The following is a 24,614-nucleotide window of genomic DNA, read 5'->3' on the forward strand; positions in this document are numbered from 1 at the left end:
TGAATTTTGCCATTTGTACTCGAGAAAAAATATGAAGAAATATACGTGCGGAGGATGTTTGTTTGCTTGTAAGTTTATGTACTGAAACAGTTTAGGTTGAAAACAGTTATTTTTTATTGGTAGACTTTGACTCGATCTTTTATTTGATTGGAAATAGCACTATATTAATCATATAAATGGTAGTCCTCAATTAGTCCCAATCCGTGACTAGTTACCTCCCCTGACGATCCGTCCATAACATAAAGATATATATACATGCGCGTAGCGTGGCATACTCAGTTACTCGGCTAGCCAGTAAAAGTGAAAAAGTCTTAAAACTCCTTAAAAGAAATAAAGAACCGATCAGGAGTGCGTACGGGGTGGGGGACAATGTTATAGCTTATAAGTTTTTTTTGTCCTAACGTTGCTGTTTTACAAAATTTCTATCAAAATTTCTAGAAAAAATACTTACTCTGCTTGCACTTGTTATTGTATCTTAACACTTGGTTTTGCAGTAACTCTGTGATTCCAGCAGGTATGCAAATTTTGATTCCATACCTCATGTTTTTATTTCGATGTAAATGAGATGTGGAACCAAAATTTGTAGTCCATATAACCTAAACTGTGTTGGTGCGCCGTAAAACCCAAATAATTAAATATTGTATAAACATATTTAGATTCAAATATATATATAGACTAGTTATCAAAAATCACAAGATCTTTATTCAGCATGTTGTTTGCATGTGGTTTTATTTGGGACTTCACACAGTTTTAGCTATGGGTCTTGACAAAATGTGCATAAAGGGCATATAAGTTTGTGTTGCTTGTGTCGCCAAAAGTGTATGAATTTGAGTAAGAGTCATGAAACCGTGTAGGATTCTTACTCAGCATGTGAAATTGGTCAACTGAGGTTCTGTTTGGGATTTCATTGCACTTGACTTAAAGTCAAAAATATCTATAAAGGACTTCTTACTTTTATGTCTGTACAACGTAACAGCACCTACTGTAAGAAACTGAAGGAAACTTGGGTATATATAGCAGATAACAATAGGTGCACAGTTCAGCTGCTCTTGAGCTGCAACTTCATTTTGAATGATAACTAATAATTTTTCCATTATAATAGAACTTGATGGCGAGGGACAGGGCTGTCTTTCAGATTGCTCTATCTCATAAACAGTTAGTCTTTAACAGTAACATTTCTTGTCTCCTAAACTACAGCTGCTGTTTTATAGTGATTACAATCGAAGATTTGATGATTAATAGTTTGACATAAGATGATAAAATGCGTATCTCATGTAATGGAATAAAAACAACCACAAAATCAGATGAGAAATGTTTTTATTATCACAGTTTTATGCACAAAAATAAACTGATTTCTGTTAATCTCAGCAAAATAAGTTTTGTATTTTTTCTATATACAATCTTAATTATCGTTTCTTTTCCAGGTGACCGTGTTTTAGATCTTCATCTCCACTTACTACAGCATCCAGGGGGAGGGAGCTACTTGTACAGGAATGATCTAAGAACAGCTTTCCCTAAGCAGTCCATTGTGAGTTGTGGCACTCAGACACTTTCTCCAAACACAGTATCTAAAGAAGTGCAGACATATGATCTATCTGCAATAAATGAAACTGAAATTAAAGAAGAAGAAGAAGAAGTTGTTGTACCAGATGAAACTATAGTAAAAGTGGAAGTTGATACTGACGCCTTGACAGATACCAATCATTTGGAGAATTACACACTTGTTGACAGCCTTGTAATAAATCATATTCAAGATTTAGAAATCGAATACGAACACACAGATAAAGATGTATCACTGTCAAGTGTCAGTAATGAATTAAGCGATAGTATTTATATTGAAAAACTACATTCGCTCTGTGATAAATCAGTCAGCGATGTTGCCATCACAAAATACATTTTGCAGCCTGATACAGGCTTTGATGTACATACAGACACATCAGCCAGTGATTGTAATTACCATTTGGTAGGTGACAAGAAGAGAAAACCAAAACGAATAAAATGCAAACAAATGTCTATAGATGATCTTGCAAACAAAGACACAGTGCTTAATATTGATAGGGAAACAAATGGAATTAAGAGAAGAGTTAAAAGCAAAACTTATCAAACAAATTCTTTCTTTGATGAGTCTACAGAAACGTCGCTAAATATTGGGAATGACATGTCAGAAGATAAGTCAAACGAAAGTTTTGACGTGGAGAAAGGCGAAATAAAAAAATGTAATAATCTGTTAAAAGGAAATACTGGAAGGAAGTTTCCGCTACTTAACTCTCAGTTAGCATGTCGTATTTGTGAAAAAGCTTTTTCTAACAGAGCAAGCTGGGAAATGCATATTGAAGATAAACATTATCATGAATATGTTTTACAGTGTGGGAGTTGTTTCCTACCTTTTGCAAGTGAAAAAGAAACTTCCTCTCACAATTGCAGCATGTCATTTGTATTGACACACAGTTGTCTCATCTGCAAAGATAAAAAAGAATACAGACACAAATCAAGTCTTAAAATGCATATAAAACGTGAGCATGATAATATTTTCCCGTTGAAATGTGAAATATGCTACAAACTATTGGTGTCAGAGTTGGAGCAAAGAAAACACAGAGCTGAACACGACCCATCATCAAAGAGTTGTAAATTGTGTAACAAAAGTTTTAAAATGTTAGTTAATTTGGATGATCATGTGCTGAAGCATGATGGAATATTAAGATACCGTTGTCACTTATGTGATAAATCTTTGCAGTACAAATGTTCTTTATCACTGCATCTCGCTACGAAACATGGAGTTGGTGTAGAACAGTGTATCTGTGAAAACTGTGGACGTTCGTTTCTACATCCAGACCTTTTAAGTAAACATGCTCGAGAAACTTGTGCTAAAACAAAACGTAAAGTTTTCTGTGATATGTGCAACAAATGGCTTAACATCCGTTCTTTTAAGAGTCACAGACGAGTACATTCTGGAGAAAAGCCTTACGTATGTGAGAAATGTGGAGATAAGTTTGTTAGAAGTGATGAGCTGAGAAATCATACCAAATATAAACATACCTTCGAAAAAAACTATAAATGCACACAGTGTGAGAAGGCTTTTGTAAAACGTTGTACGCTTCAACGACACGAAAAAGTTCATCTTAAAATTCGCCTGTATAGCTGCGATTACTGTGGGAAGCAGTTTTCAACAAACTGGAATTTAAAAGCACATATGAGACAGCATACTGGGGAAGCCCCATATAAATGTTCTAAATGTGGTGCTAGTTTTGCCCATAACGTTGTACGGAAAACACATGAAGCAAAGTGTGAGGTCAAATGTGAAAGCTCAAAGTGTGAGAGCAACTTTTGGCAAATGTGAATTTATCAAGTTAAGAGTGCAAATGTGATTGAAGCGAAGTGTGAGGACAAATATAAAGCATCATCATTCAAAATAAAGTACTATAAACAAAGTATTTCAAGACAGATAACATTTATGTTTGTATATATATAAGAAAAATAAAGACAAATTTGAAATACATTTTGTACAAATAGAAGTTCGTGTAATAGAATTATTGATTTAAATTGGACTATCTTAATTCCAGATTAAAAGATATTTCAAAATTTCGTGTTATGTTTGCTACTAATACCATAAAAGTAAGGACATTATGTATATATAGAAAAAATATCTTGTTATAATTGCCACTGAGTTGGCAAGAGTTCTTTTTATTATGACCCAGAAGGTGGGCGTATTAAAATCGAACTGTCCGTCCGTGCGTCTGTGCGTGCGTACGTCCATCCGCGCTGTATCTCTGCCATTCATAAAGGGATTTTGAAATAACTTTGCATAAATGTTCACCATAATCATACAACATGTCATATGCAAGACCCTGGCCCTTAGCTCCAATATCCAGGTCACACGTTGAGGTCAAATGTTAACCGGGTCTGTTTCGTGTCCGGTTCCTAACTGCCATCCATGACGGAATTTTGAAATAATTTGGCATGAATGTTTACCATAATGAGACGATTTGTCATGCGTAAGACCCAGACCCCTAGCTCAAAGATCAAGGTCACACTCGAAAGTCAAATGTTAACATGGTCCGTTTCGTGTCCAATCATTAACTCTGCCATTCATCAAGGGATTTTGAAATTATCTGGCACAAATGTTCCCGATAATGCGACGACGTGTCATGCACAATGTCTAGACTCGTGAGACTCCTAACTCTAAAATCAAGGTCACATTTAGAGGATAAATGTAAACATGTTTTGTTTCTTGTCCGCTCCATAACTCTGCCATCGATGAAAGGAGTTTTAAAATTACTTTCATAAATGTTGTCTATATTGAGCTGATCCAGACCCCTAGCTCAAAGGTCAAGATCACACTTAGAAGTCAAAGGTCTTTCTTGTATGGTCCATAACTCCATTTAACAAGGGATTTGAAAATAATTTGACACAAATGTTAAACTTATTGAGGTGAGTAGTATAGTTACGGCAGATCTGGAGAGTTGGTGGAGCCGTTGGAGCCTAGGGGTTACATAACGGGTCAGAGGTCAAGGTTATGACTCACCCGGGGTCATTACGCAACCATGACGTCATCTAGCGGGACTGACTCATTATTTCCTAAAACCGTTCGTATTAGATAGCGGTAAACTCATTATTTTTTCTTTATAATCTAACGACCGGATATTTACGACTTAACTATCGATTCCCTCCTAGTGTCCTTTTTCCTTTCAAATATTTGACCTAACGGTATAGAAAAAAATCGATATAGCTTTACTCCGCCTCATTTTTAATCCTTTAACGCATAGATTCTATACTTAAGGCCGTCGGCAACCGACTTTTCAAATATAGAACCACAATCGCTTCAAGAACGCCCCGGTTCTAAGCGAAATGTATTCGAACGTCTAGAGCTAACAGTTTAACAATGGTACAACACAGAGTCATTATTAAATTTTGATGAATTTATTTATATTCTCTCTCTCTCTCTCTCTCTCTCTCTCTCTCATGGTGTCTGGGGCGCTCTGATGGTGTCTTGGGCATATAGCTCTGAAATTGGAAAGAGAAAAAATGTACCAGACATCGTGAAATATTATGACCTTAGGACATTATTTGTATCCTACTAAAATTAACGAATAACGCGACATTAAACCCTTGAAAAACTACTACTTTACTCTTTTTACCATCCGAAATCGGTTGTAAAATCTGAAAATAACAGGTATACGTACTTATACTAGCTCCTCGAGCTCCTTGAGCTGGGCCTTCATTCTCTGAAGGCTCAGCTCAACCTCCGTCATCTGGAAGTTCAAGGCCTCCACCTTCCTCTGCGAAAAAAAAAGAAAAAAGAAAATGAATTCAAAATCTGTCAGTTATCGCCCTACTGGTACTGATGATAAACCCGAACAGAAAATGAGGTTTTTTACCTGTAACATTTTTATTTCTGCAAATTGAAATCAATGGTCGGTATCAAAATAAAGCTTAACCTTTGCTGGAAACTTTACATAATTCAAATTTATATTTAGTAAGCAAACTCACACGAAGTGAGGGCCTGAAAGGGGTATATAAAAGGGGACTTTATGAACGTTGACTGATGATAAATTCGAACCATTTGTCATTTACAAAATCTTCTTGGTATTATTATATTGAAACTTTCCCTAAAAAGCTGCAACAGTCATTCCTGATCAAGTAATGAAAAGTTAACAAATGTCAGGCCTTCATGTTTCGACAGTGAGCATGCGCAAAAAAATACCCTCTTCCCCAATAATTTTGGATAAATATTTTAATACAAATTTATTTAAGTCATTTATTTATACAGAATATTTACCAATTTTGTTTTTGTTTACACCAGTTGGTGTTGTAAGTGGAAACTATTAGATGGTGGGTTCAATTTTATAAATAACCGTTTGCAATTGAATATTTCAAAGGTGTTCGACTTTAACATCTGTTCGGGTTTATCATCAGTACCAGTAAAGATAAATTACATTGCATAAAGCACGGAAATCACTGCAATTAAATAGTATGATAATACGATACTTTAAATTTAGATCTATATCCCGAGAAATGCGCAATCTTTATTGATATCTTATATATCAAAGCGCTGACCGATAATTACAATCTTGATATATCAATAAAATTGTTCAAACACATACCAACTCCTCGTCCCTCCAGGGGATGCTTGATATCTGAAAATAGTACGGGGTGATTATACAATACCCAAACTATGAAAGCGGGAGCATCGGAGCAAGTGCCAGGCGGAAATGATCAAGCTGAGAAACTAAACTGTACCAATAGCACGACATAAAAGTCGTGCTAAATGGTCTGAGAATATGACTGAATGTACAAGGAGACATTTTACGGCCGCCACACGGCACAAACAACGCTGCTGTGATAATAAAATAAAAAAAGTTTGTAACGTACATTTACTAGTTTGTTCGGTACATATCTTAGTTTGTGCTGTTTATTCACTAGATTGTTCTGTTCAATAAATAGTTCGTCATGTGTATTTACCAATATGTTCGGTAAAAATCATAATTTGTTATGTAGACAAAGCAGTTTGTTATGTACATAGACTAATCTGTCCTGTACATATCTTAGGTCGTGCTGTGCATTCTGTCTAGTTTGTTGTTTGATTTAACGTCGCCCGACACATGCTAGGTCATATGGCGACTTTCCAGCTGTAATGGTGGAGGAAGAACCCAGGTGCTCCTCCATACATTATTTCATCACGAGCGGGCACCTGGGTAGAACCGCCGACCTTCCGTAAGCCAGCTGGATGGCTTCCTCACATGAAGAATTCAACACCCCGAGTGAGGCTCGAACCCACATCGATGAGGGACAAGTGACTTGAAGTCAGCGACCTTTACCACTCGGCCAAGGAGGCCCCATTCAATAGTTTATGCTGTACAATTAATAGATCGTCATGTGCATTTTCCAATATAGTCGATACAAATCGTAATTTGTTATGTAGATACAAGTGTACCAGATAAATTAGTAAATGTACATAACAAACTACTTTATCTACATAACAAATTATGATTTGCACCGAGTATATTGGTGGATGCACATGACGAACTATTAATTGTACAGCACAAACTAGTGAATGCGCAGCACAAACTAAAATATATACAGGGCAAACTAGTAAATGTAAATAACAAACTACTTTATCTTTATTTACATAACAAATTATGATTTGTACCGAATATATTGGAAAATGCACATGACAAACTATTAATTGTACGGCACAAACTAGTGAATGCACAGCACAAACTAAAATATTTATAGGACAAACTGGCAAATGCACATAACAAACTGTTTTATCTACATAACAAATTATTAGTTGTACCGAATATATTGGAAATGGCACATGACGATCTAGTAATTATCACGCAAAGGCAGTTTGGGCGTTCCATACTAAATACAAAGTAGTTGTTATTCTTTATTCTATATAAAATTGACCTATTTCCAATGGCCGCAGCAAACATCAGGACTACAGCCTTGCTGTTCTTTTGAGAAAGGTGTTATTTAAACATATGTCAAATATTTACATTTATCCTGACAATTCACCAAATAAAGGTTTTGAATTTGAACTGTAATTTTATTTCTTTGCGGTGTCTGCCAAAGGAAAGTATGATGAATTTATATCAAATAAAAACAAACACAAATTTCAAAAAATGCCAGCTCACTAATAAGTGTGTCTTAAAGGGCAAGACTAGGCAAGTTGCAAAAATAAACTTCAGTCTTTTCGTCCGTTTTGTAAGAATTAATAGAAAAAGCTTAACAGGAACTTACAATTGAGTGATATTCGCACGCCATTAAATAGGAAAGCGCAGCGACTCGCTGCATCAAACATGCATTGTGCTTACAATTTGAAATATCCTCTTATCAGTCTTATGATAATGTCTATAACAGACGTTACAAATATTTGATTGAAATAAACTGAATGTGTTATTTTCCGTAACTTAATTATAAACTAAATCTCCATAGTATCTCAATTGATGCTATGTGCAAGATAAATTTCGGACTACATGTATACGTAAATACGTAAGCCTTCCATTGTTTGCAACAGCACAATAACCTGTTGCTGGAACAACTGATATGTATTAGACCTTCCTGCCTGCTGTAATAACATGTTTGTTTTTTTAATGACCTATCTATCATTAAAACTAATCATATAACTCTGAGTAAGAATGCATGTGTTGTGTATAGCCTATATACCGTATTGTGTTGCTCTGTCAAGACGGCGGAAATTGACAATTCATATTGAAAATATTTTTGTTAGATCTAAGTTAAAAATGACACTTTTATATCTCTGACGTTTTAACTTTGTTAAGTTGTAAATTGTTTCGACAAATGCTTTATACCATTTCTAAAAAAATAAGGTTTCCATAAAGCATTATAGTATGGTGAGGCTTCACTAAATGCGCCAACAATGTCAAAATTGGTCTTGGCTGAAAAAACTTTTTAATCTGGTTCATAATTTTAAGTATTTTGAATAAAAAAAAAACATCAGTGACATGCTGACAGGCTGACTCGGACCATGGCTGATTCGGACCAAATTTTCTTGGCTTATTCGGCCCAAATTGTTTAAGTTTTCCTGAAACTAATGTCATGAGTAAAAATAATATTTGAGTATTAAGTTTAATGTCTGATGCAAAGAACAATTAAAGTCCTTATTTAAATGCATAAATGATGCATTTTAGTTTGTCAAAACTTCTTACCTGTTTGTATGGTGTATATTTTATGTCTTTACTTCAAGTTAAACCTCTATATAAGCTATAATCAACAGTATTTTCTGAAAATTGCTGAATCATCCAAAATTTATGGTCGTTATTGACTGTTAAATAAAAGTTTGTGGTCTGAATCAGCCAAAATATATGGTCATTATCTACTTTTATTCAAAGTATGTGGTCCGAATCAGCCAAAATATTTGGTCCGAATCAGCCATGGTCCGAATCAGCCACGGTCCGAATCAGCCTGTTTCCAATTGCAACAGGTGTCATAAAATCCAAACTAACAAAAAACATAAACAACCGTCAACATTAAATCGCACCTATTGGATGTACGTACGTATTGAGTGTACTATATACTGGGTTAGGACCTGGATCTACTGAGTTAGCACCAGGTTATTGTATTTTTTTCAAAGTTGCGTCCCTTTACTGAATTTTGCCATTTGTACTCGAGAAAAAAAAATGAAGAAATATACGTGCGGAGGATGTTTGTTTGCTTGTAAGTTTATGTACTGAAACAGTTTAGACTGAAAACAGTTATTTTTTATTGGTAGCCTTTGACTTGATCTTTTATTTGATTGGAAATACCATTATATAAGTCATTATAAATGGTACTCCTTAATTAGTCCCGATGATCCGTGACTAGTTACATCCCCTGACGATCCGTCCATAACATAAAGATATATATTAGGGATGGCAACGAATACCATTTTTGGTATTCGAATATTCGGTCAGCCTTCCGAACGAATATTCGATCATCAACTGATCAACAATTCAACTCAAAATCCTACTGTTTATCCTACCCTAATTAGCGATCTGCATTAATTCTACTTTCGTTTATACCGGAAGTAATTCAAACATTGACGAATTAAAACTGACAAATCATTCTCGTCGCTTGTTACATCTTTTGGAGAATAAAATATTGGTTATTTGCCTTCATAGACTTATTATTTATTCCTTATAGGGATAAAGCCCCTGTGTAAGTGGTGTCTTTCAACGCATATTACACGTAATCGAATTTTAATCGGATGGTCGCGTGAAATACCTCAAAACGGCAGAAGACACTGCTGGCATTTTGAGAGTAGATATTCACTGCGGGTAGGGGAGTCTAATAGGAGGTTAAATACAGAAAAAGAAATATTTGGCTTAACTTTACGTCTATCTTTGAAAATTGAGTAATGATTTTTTATTTTAAAAAAAAGTTAACCATACGAAATGCATTTATTCGTAATTTCAGTCAGATAATCCGACTTACGTATCTAATTTTACACCATCCCAAGAAGTAGCTGCTAATCAGTTCATCTACGGTATGACCGAGGTGATATTTGATTTTGTAAAACATTTTTTAATCGTGCATTAGCGCCCTTTTTCTTGTTTCAGTTGTTTAACCATATATTTCCAGTCTTAATTAATTTTTAAAACAACGATTAGCAGCTTCTCCTTGGTTTTATTTTGTAGATAACTGTGTAAACTTCTGAATGAATTGTATTTGTTTTGCATTGTGCATAGTCTCTTATAATTCATTAATTGAATGGCAGTGTATTTCTTGTTAATGTTGTTTTCTGTTTGTGTACATATGATATGTGATCTACATTGAAGAGACTTAAATAAAGATTAAAATAATAATAATAAAAAATATATATATATATGCATCCCGTTTAACTTGATTTCTTTACTTTTCGGCATTTTCTTTTACTCAAACACATCAATTATCGACTTTGATTGAAATCCGAGGGTTTATTTCAAGTGATGCCTGATCAATTTTAATTGCACGCGGTTCGCACCTACCGAAAACAAGGCGAGTTGTAATGGATTTACATCAGTTTGTGACTATTAAAATTTTCTAAAGGTAGGCAATTAGCGATATTAATTACGGGATACAGTGCCATCACCATGGCGATGTACAATCTCGGCACGCTAATATACAAAATGACACGTCTGACAACGACAGAAGTTATTTTCGCGCGAATTTGTTATGAAAACACATTTGGGCAAATAAGATAAACGAAAATATTTTGTTCTTTCATTTGACTTTTATTATTCATGATTTTATTTCTTTTCGAATAGTGAAACGGTATTCGAATATTCATGTAATGAACGGATATTCGAATATTCGTTGCCATCCCTAATACATATACATGCGCGTAGCGTGGCATACTCAGTTACATGTACACGGCTAGCCAGTAACATTTAATTCCAAAAAGTGAAAAAGGCTAAAAACTCCATAGAAGAAATAAAGAACCGATCAGGAGTGGCGTTAGTGGGTACGGGGGTGGGGACAATGTTATAGCTTATATGTTTTTTTTTGTCCGTAACGTTGCTCTTTTACAAAATTTCTATCAAAATTGCTAGAAAAAATTCTTGCTCTACTTGCACTTGTTATTGTAAATACATATTTAGATTCAAATACATTTATAGTTATCAAAGATCTTTATTCAGCGTGGTTTTATTTGGGACTTCACACAGTTTTAGCTATGGTTCTTGACAAAATGTGCATAAAGGGCATATATGTTTGTATTGCTTGTGTCGCCAAAAGTGTATGAATTTGAGTCAGAGTCATGAAACCGTGTAGGATTCTTAATCAGCATGTGAAGTTGGTCAACTGAGGTTCTGTTTGGGATTTCATGACACTTGGCTTATTCAAAAATATCTATAAAGGACTTCTTCCTTTTATGTTACACAGCGATTTTTTCCTTCTTTATAAAGTACCCATAAAAGGACCTTTTCCCAATTGAAAAAATGCAATCTTTTTTCCCAATTATCATCCAGAAATTCCCTAAATTACCAAATTAAGTTTGCATTTTGATGATTGCAGACAGAAAACTTAGTTACATTGATATTCACCATGATTTTAACCATTTAAACAGTTTGTTTGATGCTATTTACATGGAATTAAAGGAAGAAGCATTGTAGATGATGTTATTAATTAAACCCGCCCGCTTAGCTCAGTAGGTAGAGCGTCGTCTACGGATCGCGGGGTCGTGAGTTCGATCCTCGGGCGGGGCGTATGTTCTCCGTGACTATTTGATAAACGACATTGTGTCTGAAATCATTAGTCCTCCACCTCTGATTTATGTGGGGAAGTTGGCAGTTACTTGCGGAGAACAGGTTTGTACTGGTACAGAATCCAGGAACACTGGTTAGGTTAACTGCCCGCCGTTACATGACTGAAATACTGTTGAAAAACGGCGTTAAACCCAAAACAAACAAACAAAAAAAAAAAAACAAAGTTATTAATTAACTATTAGAATTTCCAATCTGAGTAAAAACCCCGCTTTTTCCCCCAATTTATCCGGTACCGGACTTCTTCCCAAAAGGGCAAAAAAAAAAAAAAAAAAAAAAAACACAGCAATGTATGCACAACGTAACAGCACCTACTGTAAGAAATTGAAGGAAACTTGGATATATATAGCGGATAACAATAGGTGCACAGTTCAGCTGCTCATGAGCTGCAACTTTATTTTGAATGATAACTAATAATTTTTTCCATTAAAATAGAACTTGATGGCGAGGGACAGGGCTGTCTTTCAGATTGCTCTATATCATAAGCAATTAGTCTTATGATCCATTGTCTTCTAAAATACAACTCTCGTTTTATAGTGATTACAATCGAAGATTTGATGTTTAATAGTTTGACATAAGATGGTAAAATGCGTATCTCATGTAATGGAATAAAAACCACAAAATCAGATGAGAAATGATTTTAATATCACAGTTTTATGCACAACAATACACAGATTTCTGTTAATCTCAGCAAAAAAAGTTTTGTAATTTTTCTACATACAATCTTGATCGTCGTTTCTTTTACCAGGTGACAGTGTTTTAGATCTTCATCTCCACTTACTACAGCATCCAGGGGGAGGGAGCTACTTATACAGGAATGATCTAAGAACAGCTTTCCCTAAGCAGTCCATTGTGAGTTGTGGCACTCAGACACTTTCTTCCAACACAGTATCTAAAGAAGTGCAGACATATGATCTATCTGTAATAAATGAATCTGAAATTAAAGAAGAAGAAGTTGTTGTACCAGATGAAACTATAGTTAAAGCGGAAGTTGATACTGACGACTTGACAGATACCAATCATTTGGAGAATTACACGCATGTTGACAGCCTTGTAATAAATCATATTCAAGATTTAGAAATCGAATACGAACACACAGATAAAGATGTATCACTGCCAAGTGTCAGTAATGAATTAAGCGATAGTATTTATATTGAAAAACTACATTCGCTTTGTGATAAATCAGTCAGCGATGTTGCCATCACAAAATACCTCTTGCAGCCTAATAAAGGCTTTGATGTACATACGGACACATCAGTCAATGATGGTAGTTACCAATTTGTAGGTGACAAGAAGAGAAGATCAAAACGAATAAAATGCAAACAAATGTCTATAGATGATACTGCAAACAAAGACACAATGCTTAATATTGATAGGGAAACAAATGGAATTAAGATAAGAGTTAAAAGCAAAACTTACCAAACAAATTCTGTCTTTGATGAGTCTACAGACACGTGGCTAAATAGTGGGAATGACATGTCAGAAGATAAGTCAAAGGAAAGTGTTGACATGGAGAAAAGCGAACTAAAAAACTGTAATAATCTGTTAAAAGGAAATACTGGAAGGAAGTTTCCACTACTTAACTCTCAGTTAGCGTGCCGTATTTGTGAAAAAGCTTTTTCTAACAGAGCAAGCTGGGAAATGCATATTGAAGATAAACATTATCATGAATATGATTTACAGTGTGGGAGTTGTTTCCTACCTTTTGCAAGTGAAAAAGAAACTTCCTCTCACAATTGCAGCATGTCATTTGTATTGACACACAGTTGTCTCATCTGCAAAGGTAAAAAAGAATACAGACACAAATCAAGTCTTAAAATGCATATAAAACGTGAGCATGATAATATTTTCCCGTTGAAATGTGAAATATGCTACAAACTATTGGTGTCAGAGTTGGAGCAAAGACAACACGGAGCTGAACACGACCCATCATCAAAGAGTTGTAAATTGTGTAACAAAAGTTTTAAAATGTTAGTTAATTTGGATGATCATGTGCTGAAGCATGATGGAATATTAAGATACCGTTGTCACTTATGTGATAAATCTTTGCAGTACAAATATTCTTTATCACTGCATCTCGCTACGAAACATGGAGTTGGTGTAGAACAGTGTATCTGTGAAAACTGTGGACGTTCGTTTCTACATCCAGACCTTTTAAGTAAACATGCTCGAGAAACTTGTGCTAAAACAAAACGTAAAGTTTTCTGTGATCTATGCAACAAATGGCTTAACATCACTTCGTTGAAGAGTCACAGACGAATACATTCTGGAGAAAAGCCTTACGTGTGTGAGAAATGTGGAGATAAGTTTGTTAGAAGTGATGAGCTGAGAAATCATACAAAATATAAACATACCTTCGAGAAAAACTATAAATGCACACAGTGTGAGAAGGCTTTTGTAGAACGCCGTACGCTTCAACGACACGAAAGAGTTCATCTTAAAATTCGCCTGTATAGCTGTGATTACTGTGGGAAGCCGTTTTCAACAAACTGGAATTTAAAAGCACATATGAGACAGCATACAGGGGAAGCCCCATATAATTGTTCTAAATGTGGTGCGGGTTTTGCCCATAATGTTGTACGGAAAACACATGAAGCGAAGTGTGAGGTCAAATGTGAATAGCGCAAAGTGTGAGGGCAACTATTGGCAAATGTGAATTTATCAAAGTTAAGAGTGCAAAGGTGATTGAAGCGAAGTGTGAGGACAAATATAGAGCATCATCATTCTAAACAAAGTACCATAAACAAAGTATTTCAAGAGAAATAATAGTATGTTTGTACATATATAAGAAAAATAAAGAAAACTTGAACAAATAGAAGTATATGTAATAGAATTATTGATTCAAATTGGACTATCTTAATTCCAAATTAAAAGTATTTCAGAATCCCGTGATATGTTTGCTACTAATACCATAAAAGTAAGGACATTATGTATATATAGAAAACTATCTTGTTTTAATTACCACTGCGTCGGCAAGAGTTCTTTTTATTATGTCTCCGAAATTGGGCGTATTAAAATCGAACTGTCCGTCCGTGCGTCTATGCGTGCGTACGTCCATCCGGGCAGTAACTCTGCCATTCAGAAAGGGATTTTGAAATAACTTTGCATAAATGTTCACCATAATGAGACAACATGTCACACGCAAGACCCTGGCCCCTAGCACCAAGGACAATGCCACACGTAGAGGTCAAATGTGAACAGGGTCTGTTTCGTGTCCGGTTCATAAATCTGCCATCCATGAAGGGATTTTGAAATAATTTGGCATAAATGTTTACCATAATGAGACGATTTGTCATGCGCAAGACCCAGACCCCTAGCTCAAAGATCAAGGTCACAATCTGAAGTCAAACGTTAACATGGTCCGTTTCGTGTCAGGTTATTATCCCCCGACGAAAGTCGGAGGGATATAGTTTTGGCGTTGTCCGTCCGTCCGTCCGTCTTTCCGTCCGTCCGTCCGTCTTTCCGTCCGGAGCCATATCTAGGAAATGGTTGGGAATATTTATTTAAAACTTCATATACATGTTCACCACTATGAGTTCTTGCGGCCCGTCAAGTTTCAGTCAGATTGCCCAAGTAACACCAGAGTTATGGCCCTTACAAGTTTCTAGTGTTAACTATATAGTGTACTATAAATATGGCAATTTCTGCATCATAACTTGATATATTTGACCTAGAACTATGAAACTTAAACAGAATTTAGATCACCATAATGTGGTTGCATACACACAATTTCGTTCGGATTTATTTTTAAATTAAGAGTTATTGCCCTTTAATTGTATAAAAATCCACATATTTGTACAGAACAAACTTACCATTTGGTAGAATTTCATTAAATTTCTTACATTCTTTTCCATGAATATTTATTGTAAACATGTGAAGTTGTGTACCCACACCAGGTCACCTCGATACCTTGATCACATCCCTCCCAATCCCCCGACCCCCCACCCCGCCAAAAAAAAAATCATTACTTATTTTAGATTTTTTTCAAACAAACTTCATATACATGTTCACCACTATGAGGTTATGGGCCCATCAAGTTTCAAACAGATTGCCCAAGTAACACCAGAGTTATTGCCCTTTAATTGTCTAAAAATCCACATATTTGTACATAACAAACTTACCATTTGGCAGAATTTCATTAAATTTCTTTCATTCTTTTCTGTGAACATTTATTATAAACATGTGAAGTTGCGCACCCACACCTGGTCACCCACTTGCCTTGGTCACACCCCCTCCCCCTCCCAACACCCCTGCCCCCCATCAAAAAAAAAATAAATTTTCATTTCTTATTTTAGATTTTTTTTCAAACCTTCCATGATTATTTATCAACATGCAAGTTGTACCATTCCCCCACCTCACTCCTCCACCCAGTCATGCCCACCACTGATCATGCATCCTCTGCCCACCCCCAACTTCACCCTTCTACCCTTTTTTTTCATTTTTAATTTTCCATCAATATTTATAATCAACATGTGAAATTTTGTTTCCTCTCCCTTTCCCCGCACCCCTACCCCCTAAAAAAATAAATATATACATATATATATTTCCATTCCTTTTTTTTTTAAATGTTCAAACCTTCAACATGTTAAGTTGTGACTGCACAAACCTTGCCCTCAGCCATGTTCAAGATATCTTACCTGTGTTCTCTTAAGGACATTCTGTTCTTTTATGTACAAATGTACATGTTAAACAGCAACACCTGGTGCCAAACGACTCGAAGACAATATTTCGTTCCAGTTAAACTTCAAGCTCACATTTCAATTAACTGCATTTAATTATAAAAGCTAAGCTTATTACAGTAAGCAGATCCCATTCAAAATAAATTCTTTAGTCAGGATCAAAGTATCGTACATTTATTATGTACTCTTTAATTAAACATTTGTTTTCTGTCAATTGATTTTGACTAATGAAATTATTTGCTTCTTATTAACATCCTTAACTTTTTGCCGGATATATTTTTTTGCCATTCCTCACCACAAACCCTTTCGCGGGGCATCAGGGGATTTTGAAATTACGTGGCACAAATGTTCCCCATAATGAGACGACGTATCATGCGCAGTCTAGACTCCTAACTCTAAAATCAAGGTCACACTTAGAGGTTAAAAGTTAATATGGTTTGTTTCTTGTCCGGTCCATAACTCTGCCATCGATGAAGGGATTTTAAAATTACTTGGCATAAATATTCTATATATTGAGCTGATCCAGACCCCTACCTCAAAGGTCAAGATCACACTTAGAAGTCAAAGGTTTTTCTTGTATGGTCCTAACTCCATTTATCAAGGGATTTGAAAATAATCTGACACAAATGTTAACCTTATTGAGGAGGTGTGTCGCGCTTATGACCCGGGTCTCACAGGTCAAGGTCAATGACACAAAATTGTGTTTGCGCAGATAACTGTAGCATTCTTTGGCACGCTTCGGGGTCATTTGTCACTAATATTGACGGCTCCTATTTCATATTGTTTCCGTAGTGAAATAACGTATTTGTAAAGGCTTTAAACACCATATATAACAAATCCACATTTAAAACCTTTAAACTTCAATACCAGAAAAGTATTCGCGTTTTTGAAAAAAAATATTTGAGTTGTTGCGAATAAAATTTAATGTTTATGATAATTTAATATGTTATGCTTCAATCTTATTTGAATCACTACTCTCGCACAATACAATGAGGTAAGCAGTCTTAATGGCCAACAAGCTGAATCACACTGTAGAACAGTTCCTAATAATTTTCTAGCAAAGTTCCTGCCACTACAAGTGCCACGACCAGAGCCAAAAACGAAGATGAGCGCGACTTCCCGATGCGCCAGGGCGAAGATGTGATTCCTAACCCGGTGGCCTTGGGTACAAATCCGTTGAGAATGAAATTTGACAGCGGTTTTTACAAGCATTAGATGCAAGTATTGATCGTAATCCAGGAAACATTAACTTAATGTTTCCTGGATTACGATCAATACTTGCATCTAATGCACTTAATTTAAGTGTTGTTGGCAACAAATGAAGGAACTTTCTCAATTCAAAATAACAGTTCAAACTGAATGTTAGTCTGTTTTATCAGTTTTTGAATAAAAAACAGTCGTATTATATGATTGCCCGTCTCATATTTCGTTTCCGAAACATAACTCAATAGCCAGTCAAGGTATTGACTTCAAACATGGCATATAGATAGGTGACGATAAGACGATGTGCAGAGCGCCTGAAATAGGTTAAGTAGGTCAAAGGTAAGGTCACAAATAGAGCTAAAAAAGGTCAAATCTTTTCTTCGTTTTTCTTTTCCGGAGCGTAACTCGATAACTATTCAATTATTTTGTTTGTTTGTTTTGGATTTAACGCCGTTTTTCAATAGTATTTCAGTCATTTATTGACCAGTCTTTGCATGTAAGTAGATGGCGATGAGACGATATGCCGAGTGTATGATTTAGATCTGTAGGCCAAGGTCAGAAGTCCGTCATATTTTGTGTCTAGAGCAAACCATTCAAGATATTGACTTCAAACATAGCATAATTATATGTAGCTGTCGTGATAACGCACAGAGCGCATGAACCAGGTCGGTAGGTCAAAGTTCACAAATTGAGTTCAAAAGCCAAATATGTCCTTGTTTAGTGTCCAAAGCAATACTTTAAGGTATTGACTTCAGACTTGGCAGGCATATAGGTAGGTGGCGATGGATGTGACAATGTGCAGAGGGCGTGATTTTGATCGGTAATTCATTCGAAGGTTAAGATCACAAACCGAGTTCAAATCTATCCTTTGTATTTTGTTTCCGGAGCACAGCTTCAAAATTATTCAAAATATTGACTTTAAACTTAGAGTATAGGTGAAAGGCGGTCAGACAATTGAGTGCAACAATCCACATTACTCCCACCGTACATACATTAACATTACCCCCCCCCCCCCCCCCCCCCCAACACACACACACCCACCCCAACCAACAGACACACACACTACTCCTCTAAAATCATACTCACTTTTAGTTTCTTGTGTCACCGACATTGTACAAGACCCCCCAGCCACCTACCCATTGCCATATTACAGCCCCCCGCCCTCATACACAACACAAACATCCTAAACAAAGTTTGTATAAGGTTTGCTTCCACTTTAACCCGCTTTGCGGAGCTTTTGATTTTTTAGCTCACCTGTCACAAAGTGACAAGGTGAGCGGTGTCCGTCGTCCATCGTCCGTCCGTAAACTTTTGCTTGTGACCACTCTAGAGGTCACATTTTTCATGGGATCTTTATGAAAGTTGGTCAGAATGTTCATCTTGATGATATCTAGGTCAAGTTCGAAACTGGGTCACATGCCATCAAAAACTAGGTCAGTAGGTCTAAAAATAGAAAAACCTTGTGACCACTCTAGAGGTCACATTTTTCATGGGATCTTCATGAAAGTTGGTCAGAATGTTCATCTTGATGATATCTAGGTCAAGTTCGACACTGGGTCACGTGCGGTCAAAAACTAGGTCAGTAGGTCTAAAAATAGAAAAACCTTGTGACCATTCTAGAGGTCACATTTTTCATGGGATCTTTATGAAAGTTGGTCAGAATGTTCATCTTGATGATATCTAGGTCAAGTTCGAAACTGGGTCATGTGCCATTAAAAACTAGGTCAGTAGGTCTAAATATAGAAAAACCTTGTGACCTTTCTAGAGGCCATATATTTCAAAAAATCATCATGAAAATTGGTCAGAACGTTCACCTTGATGATATCTAGGTCAAGTTCGAAACTCGGTCACGTGCCGTCAAAAACTAGGTCAGTAGGTCAAATAATAGAAAAACCTTGTGACCTCTCTAGAGGCCATATTTTTCATGGGATCTGTATGAAAGTTGGTCTGACTGTTCATCTTGATGGTATCTAGGTCAAGTTCGAAACTGGGTCACGTGCTGTCATAAACTAGGTCAGTAGGTCTAAAAATAGAAAAACCTTGTGACCTCTCTAGAGGCCATATATTTCATGACATCTTCATGAAAATTAGTCAGAACGTTCACCTTGATGATATCTAGGTCAAGTTCGAAAGTGGGTCACGTGCCATCAAAAACTAAGTCAGTAGGTCAAATAATAGAAAAACCTTGTGACCTCTCTAGAGGCCATATTTTTCATGGGATCTGTATGAAAGTTAAACTGAATGTTCAACTTGATGATATCTAGTTCAAGTTCGAAAGTGGGTCACGTGCCATCAAAAAATAGGTCAGTAGGTTAAATAATAGAAAAACCTTGTGACCTCTCTAAAGGCCATATTTTTCATTGGATCTGTATGAAAATTGGTCTGAATGTTCATCTTGATGATATCTAGGTCAAGTTTGAAACTGAGTCAACTGCGGTCAAAAACTAGGTCAGTAGGTCTAAAATTATTAAAATCTTTTGACCTCTTTAGAGGCCATATTTTTCAATGGATCTTCATGAAAATTGATCTGAATGTTCACCTTGATGATATCTAGGTCAGTTTCGAAACTGGGTCATGTGCGGTCAAAAACTAGGCCAGTAGGTATAAAAATAGGAAAACCTTGTGACCTCTCTAGTTTTTCTTTTTGTTTAAATTCTTCCCTTTGTTGTTCCTGTCCTTTGGATTTAGATATTTTTTCTGAGGACCTTCTTGTCCTCAAGTGCAATGATAACAGGTGAGCGATATAGGGCCATCATGGCCCTCTTGTTTTAAAATACGTGTACTTCGGTATTGTCGTATAGTGTTAAGCTTTAAGCACTGATATTCGCAATAGGGGTAAAATAACCTCGAAGGCGTGTGTGTGGGTGGGGGGGGGGGGGGGGGGGTGAAGATTGCATGCGGTCATGACTTTCTTACTGTTATTATTATAATTATTATGTACAACGCCATCGAATATATCGTTGTATAGAAATAGGCGTTTAATCAAGTTATTCAGTTTCAGTGTATGAAGTTCATTTTCTGTTCCATGTTTAGAATCACCAATTTCAAACTATTAATTACCATTAACCAAACGGTCTGTTATTCAAAGCGGAAATACAAGCTTTATTTTAGCTCACTCATTTAGATGTCCGTTGCCTTGTCCGTTCACAATTTCTTTTGAAAAGTCTCCTAAACCACCAAGTTCAACTTAACTTAAAATCAACTTTCTTTGGGTAGTCCCCTTTAAGATTCCTTCTAGGTCATCTATGTGGATTTCTAGTGACCATCGCAAACAAAATGATTTATAAAAAAACACATTTTCAGAAACTGCTGGGGCGTGAACAAAGAAATGCTCCTTGGTGACTCTCTACCAAATTCCTTAAAATCATTCCGTATCGTTAAAAAGCATGGTCGCCAGGGTGCTTAGCTAGTTTTTCATGTGTACCATTATAGGAAACTTTTATCAAATTTCGAATATCTTTCCGTCAAAAAACATAGCCTCCAAGGGGCGGGCCAGTTTTACCTAGCTGGTTATAGGGAAAACATTTTTAAAAACTCTTCTTCACTGAAAACTTCTGACTCAGTTTCAAAAGGAAACTTACTGCCAGTAAGTAAGCGTCTACCTTCAAATCATTCCGTTACGTGTAAACACATGTCCTGCAGGGGAGGGGTTGTCTTTCCTAAAAGGCTTTAATTTATATAACAACTCGAAAATCTCATCTGAATCCGCTGTCCCAGTTGTAAAACAATTTTACACAAATGTTTCTTGGGTGACTCTGTTCTAAACTCCTTAGGCGCGCACCCACATTGCCGCAAAACTCAGTCCAACTCATTCTCATAGTCTTTTTTATGTTTCTTTATTTTTTGTGTGTATCTTTGATATTGTGATATTGGCTCTTAGTATCAAATCATCATACCCTTGCCCACGTACATTATCCCCTCGATCATATACACCCACCTTTTTTTTTACCTATTTCTTGTCACTGTATCCATCTATAAGCACTTGCCTCCGTCAAAATATCCGGAGGTATAACATTTAGAATTTTTGAATTTAAACTCTTTTAACTAGATCTAATTAATACAGTAAGGATTTCTTTTCAAAGGGTAGAGTACACTTTAGCACACCCACCTACCCGCAAGAAATTTACATGATGCATGCACAACAAGTTGCATAGGGCGTGGGGCAAAGCGGGGAGCAGGGGTTGAACTCGTATACCCGTGCTCGTCAATATTAAATCGCCCCTATTAGATGTACACACATTGAGTGTACTATATACTGACTAAACTATATTAACTATAATAACCCGGGAAGTGTAACATCTCTCCTGCAACAGCTGAAATGGCCAGCACTTAAACAACGTCGACAATGTGATGACGTAACCCTCATGTACAAAGTTATTAACAACCTAGTTGCAGTTCCAACTGAATACCATCCATTACTATCGCCAAGATACACAGACTGTAAAAAAATTGTGACATACCACTGCAGATGCGATTCATTCTTCCCGCGAACATACATGCCATATTTTCAGACGGTCAATAAGGGAGATTTGCCTCAACAGGGCTTTTTTAAAGGGAGATTTGGATAAGAATAAGGGAGATTTTAATTCGCTCATTTTTTTACGCGCTAAATAGCCGTTTTCATGAAAACACCATCAAGTTTCCTGTAATGAATTAATGAGTGGAGCCAACAGTTGTGTACAGAATGCATGATTATTACTTATAGCACTTTACTTAATCGCACGAACTGTGGTCCAGTGGAATAATTTACTAGTTAACATTTCAACAGTGGACAGTCTAAACGCTTTCCTACGGAGGTGAAGGCCCCTGGTTCGAATCCTTGCTACTCCCAATGCTATGTGTCCTTGGGCAAGGCACGATTGCCTCAGTCGACCCAGCTGTAAATGGGTACCAGCAAAGTGCTGGGGGTAAGGTATAATTGGTTTTAACTGTTCTTAAAGGTCAGAGACCACCAATTCAAAAAAGTACAGGGAACTTACTGGGAATGAGGTAAGAGTGTACCTGGGAATAAGGTAACATCTGTGCGTTCTGATTGGTCAGTCATGTAAACAAACCCAGGAAGTGATTATTTTTTCAAAATTGATATTTTTTCACCGCATTTACAGTATTTTATTATACATTTTGACAAAATTTGCTACATTTTATGTGTATTGAAAAAAAGTTTTATCAAACGAATTTCTCCCGCCATCTACATCTACATCTTTCACCCAAACCGTCGATTTCCGACTATCACTGGGCGGCGCTGTCAGAGAAACAGTTGTTAAAGAAGTGATATGTTACAATGTTAAAAGAATAAAAGCTAAAAAAGACAATATGCTACAGTTAAAATGGGGCAGAGGCAATAGGATTACATACTGACCACCGCCAGCCTCTCTCTAAAGATACTGAGACTGGGGCTAGATTTAACATAAGTTGGTAGGGAGTTCCAGAGTCGGATGGTCCTTGGGAAGTAGGAGTTAGAAAAGTACTGAGTGTGAGACATGGGGATTAAGTAATTTAGGTTTCTAGTTGGAATAAGATGAGATTAATCGACTGCAACTGTCTGGGTCCTTATTTTATAAAACATTACTAATGAATTGTGTAACCTTCTGTGTAACCTTCTATATTGGAGTGTATTCCATTCTAAGGTTTTCAGCATTTGTGTAACACTACTGGTGAAGCTGTAGTCGTACATGACGTACCTAGCAGCTGACCTTTGGACATTTTCGACTTTGCTAGTGAGGGTTTTTTGCCAAGGATGCCAGACGCTTGAACAGTACTCAAGTTGAGGGCGGACATAGGTGTTATAGGCAGCAATTTTGACCTTTTTGTTGTCAGTTTTGACATTTCGTTGTATGAAGCGAAGAGTGGAAGTTGCTTTGGAAGTGATATTGTCAATGTGTTTGGACCAGTTTAGATCTTTGGAAATGGTTATGCCTAAGTATTTAACTGCCTCACAAGTTTTTAACTCTATGTTGTGAAGTTTGTAGGGGTAGACCACAGGATTTTTCTTTCTAAAAATTCTAAGGACTTCACACTTGTCCGGGTTGAACTCCATGGACCATGTCTTCTCCCAGGTTTCTAAGCTAATGAGGTCTTGTTGCAGAGATATACTATCTGAAATGGAGTTGATGGTAAGGTATATTATGATGTCATCTGTATGGCGTACCGTTAGGGTCGAAAATGCCGATTTAGCTTTAAGACAATTCGATTTAGTACGACCCAGGGTCGGACATATTCCAATTAGTATGACCCTGGTTGAGAGTTAGCTTAAAGCTATTTCATTTAATACGACCCTGGGTCAGACAATTTCAATTTGTATGATACTAAATCGAATTAGTACGACCCTGAATTAAGACAAATCTATTTAGCTTTAAGACACTTCAAATTAGTACGACCCTGGGTCGGACATATTCCAATTAGTATGACCCTGGGTCAGACATATTCCAATTAGCTTTAAGACAATTCGGAATTAGTATGACCCTGAATTAAGATAAATCTATTTAGCTTTAAGACAATTCGAATTAGTACGACCCTGGGTCGGACATATTCTAATTAGTATGACCCTGGGTCATACATATTCCAGTTAGTATGACCCTGGGTCAGACATATTCCAATTAGCTTTAAGACAATTCGGAATTAGTATGACCCTGAATTAAGATAAATCTGTTTAGCTTTAAGACAATTCGAATTAGTACGACCCTGGGTCAGACATATTCCAGTTAGTATGACCCTGGTTCAGACATATTCCAATTAGCTTTAAGACAATTCGGAATTAGTATGACCCTGAATTAAGATAAATCTATTTAGCTTTAAGACAATTCGAATTAGTACGACCCCGGGTCGGACATATTCCAATTAGTATGACCCTGGGTCGGACATATTCCAATTAACTTTAAGCTAATTCCGAAATAGTATGACCCTCAACTACGGCAGCCATCTTTAGTACGACCCTGGGTCGGACATAGTTACAATTAGTATGACCCTGGGTCGGACATATTTACAATTAGTA

General features: G+C 36.4%; 2 protein-coding genes and 1 long non-coding RNA gene across 4 annotated transcripts; 2 read left to right on the forward strand and 1 right to left on the reverse strand.

The window, feature by feature from the left end:
- LOC123550932 (zinc finger protein ZFP2-like) lies at positions 1-3,579 on the forward strand. Its single transcript, XM_045339437.2, has 2 exons — positions 1-68; positions 1,425-3,579. Exons 1-2 carry the CDS (start codon positions 32-34, stop codon positions 3,335-3,337), a joined length of 1,950 nt encoding a protein of 649 aa, XP_045195372.2. The 5' UTR covers positions 1-31; the 3' UTR covers positions 3,338-3,579.
- LOC123550933 (uncharacterized) lies at positions 1,301-2,837 on the reverse strand. Of its 2 annotated transcripts, XR_008370474.1 has the most exons (3): positions 2,705-2,837; positions 2,385-2,457; positions 1,301-1,595 (listed from the first exon to the last, which is right to left on the reverse strand). It is a non-coding gene; the product is annotated as an uncharacterized LOC123550933 (long non-coding RNA). The 2 variants fall into 2 exon arrangements; XR_008370475.1 differs by lacking the exon at positions 2,705-2,837 and having other exon boundaries at positions 1,301-1,610; positions 2,385-2,572.
- Positions 3,580-9,108: 5,529 nt separating the features above from the next.
- On the forward strand, positions 9,109-14,703 carry LOC123553186 (zinc finger protein 883-like). The gene is made up of 2 exons (XM_045342935.2): positions 9,109-9,177; positions 12,490-14,703. Exons 1-2 carry the CDS (start codon positions 9,141-9,143, stop codon positions 14,361-14,363), a joined length of 1,911 nt encoding a protein of 636 aa, XP_045198870.2. The 5' UTR covers positions 9,109-9,140; the 3' UTR covers positions 14,364-14,703.
- Positions 14,704-24,614: the final 9,911 nt, after the last annotated feature.

The sequence above is a fragment of the Mercenaria mercenaria genome, chromosome 4, assembly GCF_021730395.1.
Source record: "Mercenaria mercenaria strain notata chromosome 4, MADL_Memer_1, whole genome shotgun sequence".
NCBI lineage: Eukaryota > Metazoa > Mollusca > Bivalvia > Venerida > Veneridae > Mercenaria > Mercenaria mercenaria.

Excerpts from the sequence above, each read along its gene's own strand:
- LOC123553186 (XM_045342935.2), top strand. The coding sequence starts at position 9,141 with ATGAAGAAATATACGTGCGGAGGATGTTTGTTTGCTT. Across the intron at positions 9,178-12,489 it reads CGGAGGATGTTTGTTTGCTT|GTGACAGTGTTTTAGATCTT; the intron begins GTAAGTTTATGT and ends TTCTTTTACCAG.
- LOC123550932 (XM_045339437.2), top strand. The coding sequence starts at position 32 with ATGAAGAAATATACGTGCGGAGGATGTTTGTTTGCTT. Across the intron at positions 69-1,424 it reads CGGAGGATGTTTGTTTGCTT|GTGACCGTGTTTTAGATCTT; the intron begins GTAAGTTTATGT and ends TTTCTTTTCCAG.